Genomic DNA, 7,527 nt, shown 5'->3' with positions numbered 1-7,527 from the left:
TTTGCACCTTCTCTAGTAGGTATATCCACATACTGAATCAGAAAATTGTCTTGTACACACTTAAGAAATTCCTCTCCATCTAAACCTTTAACACTATGGCAGTCCCAGTCAATGTTTGGAAAGTTAAAATCCCCTACAATAACTACTCTATTATTCTTACAGATAGCTGAGATCTCCTTACAAGTTTGTTTCTCAATTTCCCTCTGACTACTGGGGGGTCTATAATACAATCCCAATAAGGTGATCATCCCTTTCTTATTTCTCAGTTCCACCCAAATAACTTCCTTGGATGTATTTCTGGGAATATCCTCCCTTAGCACAGCTGTAATGCTATCCCTTATCAAAAATGCCACTCCCCCTCCTCTCTTGCCTCCCTTTCTATCCTTCCTGTAGCATTTGTATCTTGGAACATTAAGCTGCCAGTCATGCCCATTCCTGAGCCATGTTTCCATAATTGCTATGATAACCCAGTCCTATGTTCCTAACCATGCCCTGAGTTTATCTATCTTCCCTGTTCGGCCCCTTCCATTGATATAAAATGTTGCACTTTCCTTTGCATTAGAGAGTGTGAAGACCTGGTAATGATTTAATGTGACAGTCACTACACCTCAGGGTTTGAGAAGTTAAGACAATGTTGTCTTTAACTTTACTATTCCTCCTGGGATCAACAAGTTTATTGTGCTGCACTTCACAGTTATGGTGTTCTGAAGAAAAGTTTTTGCATTCCGTTTCTCTCTCCACAGTCCTATTGAGTGTCTCCAGCATTCTCTGTGTTCATTTTAGATTACAGTATTTTGCATTTACATTGCAATATAATGTTTGGTAGTATTATAATTTGAGTATTGCTGAAAAATGTCAGATGGTGTCGAAATTTTTAACCTGGTGTTCATCAGGACAGACAAATTATTAATACAAAGGGAAACCAGCATTCATATTGTATGCTAATTGTGGCAGATGAAATCTGTTTCATGAAACTGTTGACATGGAGAATGCACTGGGGAATTTAAAATGAAAATGAGTTTGAATTCAGATTTTCAGCATCTGTAGTTGTTTGTTTTTATTTTAATTCAAACGGGAACTGGTTTCCCAAGAAGAGAGTGAATATAACTAATCTTCTTCTAAGGTAGTCTGTCAAGATCAAGGATGACTTGCTTCCACTCAGTTTTGATAGGTTCTTACATGGCTATTAAGTTCAATGCATGGTCTACATTTTCTGATGCATAAAGGGCAGGTGGTGCTTGAAGAGTTGGATCGATAGGTTGATTGAAAGTTTCTACATTCACTTCAATGCCTGGGCTTCGACTCAGAACATTCCCGCTGAAATCTCCTGACTGTGTTCAGTGCATTCCTGAATTAGCCTCCTTCATTTTGATTGGTCACAAGCCATGTTCTCCCTTGAGTTGGTGGGTATGTTTGACCTCCTGAGGCCATCCCCTAAAGCATTCCCTCTATTTTTCTTGGAACATAGTTCTATATAGACCAGTTGCTTTGGAAGTTTGGTGTCACGTATATGAATGGTGTGCCCCACCCATTGGTGTTACTTTGAGTGATTAGTGCCTTGATGCTGGCCATTTTGGCTGGGAAATAGATTGTCCAAGTTTCCATAGAACATAGGAATTGAGACGCCATGTTGAAGTTGTATAGGATGTTAGTGAGGCCTCTTCTGGATTACTGTGTGTAGTTTTGGTCACTCTGTTATAGGAAGGATATTATTAAATTGGAGAGGGTTCAGAAAAGATTTACCAGGATGTTGCTGGGAATGGATGGTTTGAGTTCTAAGAATACATTGGGAAGACTGTGACTCTTCACTGGAACATGGGAGGTTGAGGGGTGAGCTTACTGAGTTTTATAAAGCCATGAGGGGCTTAGGTAAGGTGAATCACATGGGTCTTTGTCCTCAGTTGGGAGAGTTCATAAACTAGGAGCATACATTTAAGATGAGAGGAGAAGGTTTTAAAAAGGACATGAGGGGCAACTTTTTTAAACAGAGTGGTTCTTATGTGGAATGAACTGCCAGAGGAAATGATTGTAACTGTATCTGCATCTATGTTTAAAAGACATTTGGATACATTCACAAATAGGAAAGGGAGGGATATGGGCCAAGTGCAGGCAAGTGACTCTAGTTTAGTTTGGGAACATGGTCAAAGTGGGCTAGTTGATCCGAAATGTCTGTTTCCATGTTGGATGATTCAACAGGAGGAGTGGGGAGATCATTGCTGCCTGGTAAACTATGACCTCAGTCTTGGATTTGAAAACAAATCAAAGTTGATTGATTTTCCCTCAGATACAGTACATCGGTGATTTTTAGACATGGCATGTTCTAAATGTAGCTTGCTTGAGAGAAACAGGTGACTGTAGTCCAGAAATCTGTCCAGCACCAGAGGTTTGTGTTACTCATGTCTGGGTTTGTTGTGGACGATTTGATAGAATTTGATAGCTGTGATTATTTCATTATCATTACCATTGTGTCATGAGACTATCCGAGCAATAGAAGCTGAGCCAGATAGATTTGTTCTGTTGCAAGATAGCAATTCCTTTATCACTCTACTCCTATCACTGCTGCAAATCCATAAGTATGTTTGTGATTCCCATGAACTCTGAGGAGTGTCCTGCTCAAAGAAAGCACAGCTTTGTAAATAAGTTTATAAAAGTCTCAATGAGTTACCTCATTGTCACATACAGACTGAAATCATCACAGGTTCAATGCTATAACCACAGGAAAACATAGACATTGATATGAGCAGTTAAAGTCATTTTAGATTTTACATTCTATGTATTTATTAATGGGATGTGAGCGTCATTGGCTGGGCCAGCGTCTGTTGCCCATCCCTCATCACACTTGAGATGGCGGTGAGCTGCCTTCAAAAACTAGATATAATCCACTTTGCAATTTTCTTCAAATAGATTAAAATAGTAAAACTGGTCTATTTATTCACTTTTCATCTCAAAATAACCACTTAACTCTTTAAAACTCTGTTCTTTTAAACTGCAGGACTCACACCCACCGAACTTATTCTGGGAGCAGGAACTGGAGAGTTTACGTTTTGTGGTGGAAATGAAGAATGAAAGAATCCATCAGTTGGATAAGGAAGTGTTACAGATGAAAAATCTGGTACATTCAGTAGTTTGACAGTGTAGACAGTGAAAATTTGTGGTGAGAAATTTTATTTTCTTGTTATTTGATTTGTGACTAACAATAAGATTTTTATTGCCCTTGACTGTTCATTTAGATTGAAATAAATAACATACTTGAGGAGAAAGTTAAAATCCTTCAACAAGAAAACGAGGACTTGAAAGTTCGTCTGTCAAACCAACAGGAGTTTGCAAGGTATTTCATTAAATTCAAATGTGTAAGTGTACCTGTTGCAGATGGCATGTGAATTCTCAGATAATACCTGGGAATGGCTATCTTGATAGGTTGACCTTTCTCAGGATATTGATAAATTTGCGATGGTAAAGAATATGTTTGAATTCACGTTTAATTTTGCTTGGAGATAAGGAAACAGCTGCAACACTGGTATCTATCTATACAGTAAATGGCAGGATCCTTAGGAGCATTGATATACAGAGGGATCTTGGGGTGCAAGTCCATGACTCTCTGAAAGTGGCAACACAAGTGGATAAAGTGGGAAAGAAGGCATATGGCATATTTGTTTTCACTGGTCACGGCACAGAGTATAAATGTTGGCAAGTCAGATGTATAAATCTTAAATAAAGTACATTTGGAATATTATGCACTGTTCTGGTCACCATACTATAGGAAGGATGTAGAGGCAATGGAGAGGGTGCAAATAAGGTTTACCAAGGTGTTGCCAAGATTGGAGTCTATTAGTTGTAAGGAGAGGTTGGACAAACTTGGATAGTTTTTGCTAAGGTATTGGAGGCTGAGAGACGACCTGATAGAAGTATAGAACATAGAACACAGAACAATACAGCATAGAATAGGCCCTTCAGCCCACGATGTTGTGCCGAACATTTGTCCTAGCTTAAGCACCCATACATGTACCTATCCAATTGCCGCTTAAAGGTTATCAATGATTCTGACTCTGCCACTCCCACAGGCAGCGCATTCCATGCCGTCACCACTCTCTGGGTAAAGAACCTACCATGACATCCCTCCTATACCTTCCACCCTTCACCTTAAATTTATGTCCCCTTGTAACACTCTGTTGTGGGAAAAAGTCTCTGACTGTCTACTCTATCTATTCCCCTGATCATCTTATAAATCTCTATCAAGTCAACCCTCATCCTTCACCGTTCCAATGAGAAATGGCCTAGCACTCTCAACCTATCCTCGTACGACCTATTCTCCATTCCAGGCAACATCCTGGTAAATCTTCTCTGCACCCTCTCCAAAGCTTTCACATCTTTCCTAAAGTGAGGCGACCAGAACTGCACACAGTACTCCAAATGTGGCCTAAACAAAGTCCTGTACAGTTGCAACATCACTTCAAGACTCTTGAATTCAATCCCTCTGCTAATGAACGCTAATACACCATAGGCCTGCTTACAAGCTCTATCCACCTGAGTGGCAACTTTCAAAGATCTATGAACATAGACCCCAAGATCACTCTGCTCCTCCACCTTACTAAGAACCATACCATTAACCCCGGTGAAGACGAAAAGATCATGTATTCCGCATTCTTATTTGTCCTTCCAAAATGCACAACCTCACACTTGGCAGGGTTGAACTCCATCTGCCACTCCTCAGCCCAGCTCTGCATCAAATCTAAGTCCCTTTGCAGCCGACAACAGCCCTCCTCACTATCCACAACTCCACCAATCTTCATATCAATCTTCGTATGATTTTTAGTGGGTCATTTTTTTCATTATGTATTAGTATTGCATACCAATCTGCGTACAGATTATAATTCATGAAGACATGAAAACTGGTGAGGTTGTGGATTGTGAGGAAGTACATCAAATGGTACAGCACAATATAAATCATTTGGAAAGTTGGGTGGAGAAATGGCAGATGGAGTTTAATCCGGACAACTGTGATGTGATGGTGGGTCAAAGGACTTGTTCCTGTGTTGACTGTTCGATATTCTATGATTTATGTTCATGAATAAATGACATGTGAGGGAGCTCACTCTTCCTATTCCTCACAATAGGAAACAACACCATACCAATGCTCTCAGCTATCAAACTGTACAGGGCATTAGTGAGACTGCAGCTTGAGTATTGCATACAATTGTGGTCCCCTTACTTGAGGAAGGATGGAGTTGTATTTGAAACAATTCAGAGGAGGTTCACTAGTTTGATTCCAGAGATGAGGGGTTTGGTCTATATTATCTGGAGTTTGGGACAACAAGATGAGATCTAATTGAAGTATAAGAGATGCTTAAGGGGATTGAAAATGTAGATGTAGAAAGAAAGTTTCCTCATGTAGGGCAATCTAGAATGAGAGGTCATAGTTTTACGCTGAGTGGTAACAGTAATGACAGAGAAATGAAGAGAAAAGGGTTGTAAATCTGTGGAAATCACTATCCCAGAATATGTTGGTGCTGGGGCTCTGAGTAAATTTGAGAGTGTAATAAGTTGAAAGGTTAGGGAAACCAGGCAGAAAAGTGGAGTTGAGGCTAAGGTGAGATCAGCCATGATTGTATTAAATGTGGAGCAGGTTTGAGGAGCTGAATTGCCTCCTCCAGGTTATCTGTTCGTAGGTTATCAATCACCACATCTAGTCTATCAGCCAGTTTCAGAAGCTGTTACTGGAGGGTCTGTGCTTGAGATCCCCAGAGTTCATCAAAACCACTGTTAAGTGATTACTGTTGAGTCCAATGATAGTCTTTCATTTTGTTCTGGATAAAGTGATCAAACTTTATCCAAAGATTTTGTGAGTTTTCTGAGCCCATCAATATTTGTCTTCACTTCCCCATAGTATAGGCAGAAAGGAAGTTATGTAGATCAGTTTTCAGCCTTGACTCAGAATGTGCACTCTGGCCACTGTAATACAATTTTAGATTTGAGACTCACTTCCGAGACTTGAGCATGTAATCCTGACTGAGGGAATGCTCCAGTGTCAGATGGTCTGTCTGACAGATAAGGGATTAAATTGAAGAGCCACCTGCTTGTTCTGGGAATATAAACAAACCCCTGGCTTCGTTTGAAGAGAAAATGTCCCATCAATAATATGCCTCAAGAAATATCACTGAAATAGCAATTGTTTTATTTCATTATTATGACCAAAAACAAAGTGCTGGAGAAACACAGCCGGTCTAACAGTAGCTGGGGAAATTAAGTTCAGTGACCCTTCTTCAGTTAATAGTTTGTTTTTGTTTCAGTTTTAGTTTCAGATTATTTGGTCATTTCTGTTTATGGGATCTTGCTCTGTGCAAATTGGCCATCATGTTTCCCTCTTTCATTCAAACAGCCAATAAGAAGAGAGCGTTTCACATATACTTCCTGTTCCAAGTGTTAACATCCATATCTGTTCTTTGAAAAAGTTCCACATTTCAACGACATCCTTCCCTGACAGCCTATGCTCCCAACTTATGCTCCTCAGATCTTGTCTTGCAGCATCGTATTTACCCTTCCCCCAATTGTAAAACCTACCCTGTTGCACGCACCTATCTCTCTCCATAATCAAGGTGAAAGTCACAGAATTGTGGTCACCATCACCAAAATGCTCACCCACTAACAAGCCCATCACTTGTCCCAGTTCGCTCCCAAGTACCAAATCCAATATGGCCTCCCCTCTGGTCGGACAATTTACATACTGAGTTAGAAATGCTTCCTGGACACACTGTATAAACACTGCCCCGTCCAATCTACTTGATCTAAAGAGCTTCCAATCAATATTTGGGAAGTTGAAATCGCCCATTACTACTACCCTGTGGCTTCTGCACCTTTCCAAAATCTGTTTCCCAATCTGTTTCTCCACATCTCTGCTGCTATTGGGGGGTCTATAGTAAACACCCAACAAGGTGACTGCTCCTTTCTTATTTCTGACTTCAGCCCATACTACCTCCAAAGGCAGATCCCCCTCGAACTGGCTTTCCGCAGCCGTTATACCATTTCTAATTAGCAACGCCAACCCCCTCCTTTTTTACCACCCTCCCTAATCTTACTGAAACATCTGTAACCAGGAACCTCCAACAACCATTGTGGGCGGCACAGTGGTTAGCACTGCTGCCTCACAGTGCCAGAGACCCGGGTTCAATTCCCGACTCAGGCGACTGACTGTGTGGAGTTTGCACATTCTCCCCGTGTCTGCGTGGGTTTCCTCCGGGTGCTCCGGTTTCCTCCCACAGTCCAAAAATGTGCAGGTCAGGTGAATTGGCCATGCTAAATTGCCCGTAGTGTTAGGTTAAAGGTGTAAATGTAGGGGTATGGGTGTGTTGCGCTTCGGCGGGTAGGTGTGGACTTGTTGGGCCGAAGGGCCTGTTTCCACACTGTAAGTAATCTAAACCATTCCTGTCCCTCTTCTATCCACGTTTCCGTGATGGCCACAACATCGTAGTCCCAAGTACCGATCCACGCCTTAAGTTCACCCACCTTATTTCTGATACTCCTTGCATTGAA

The 7,527-nt window shown here is 41.1% G+C and overlaps 1 protein-coding gene across 1 annotated transcript in view; it reads left to right on the top strand.

Annotated features, from left to right (window-relative positions):
* The window catches only part of LOC122556509 (coiled-coil domain-containing protein 69-like), a 64,170-nt gene that overhangs the window by 47,968 nt on the left and 8,675 nt on the right, over positions 1-7,527 (top strand). The window contains exons 7-8 of the mRNA XM_043703223.1: positions 2,993-3,112; positions 3,231-3,328. Of these exons, the coding sequence (XP_043559158.1) occupies positions 2,993-3,112; positions 3,231-3,328 (218 nt within the window). The remainder of the gene's footprint in view (positions 1-2,992; positions 3,113-3,230; positions 3,329-7,527) is intronic.

Source organism: Chiloscyllium plagiosum, chromosome 14, assembly GCF_004010195.1.
Source record: "Chiloscyllium plagiosum isolate BGI_BamShark_2017 chromosome 14, ASM401019v2, whole genome shotgun sequence".
NCBI lineage: Eukaryota > Metazoa > Chordata > Chondrichthyes > Orectolobiformes > Hemiscylliidae > Chiloscyllium > Chiloscyllium plagiosum.
The sequence above is the reverse complement of the archived record's forward strand: the minus strand, read 5'-3'. Positions and strand labels throughout refer to the sequence as shown.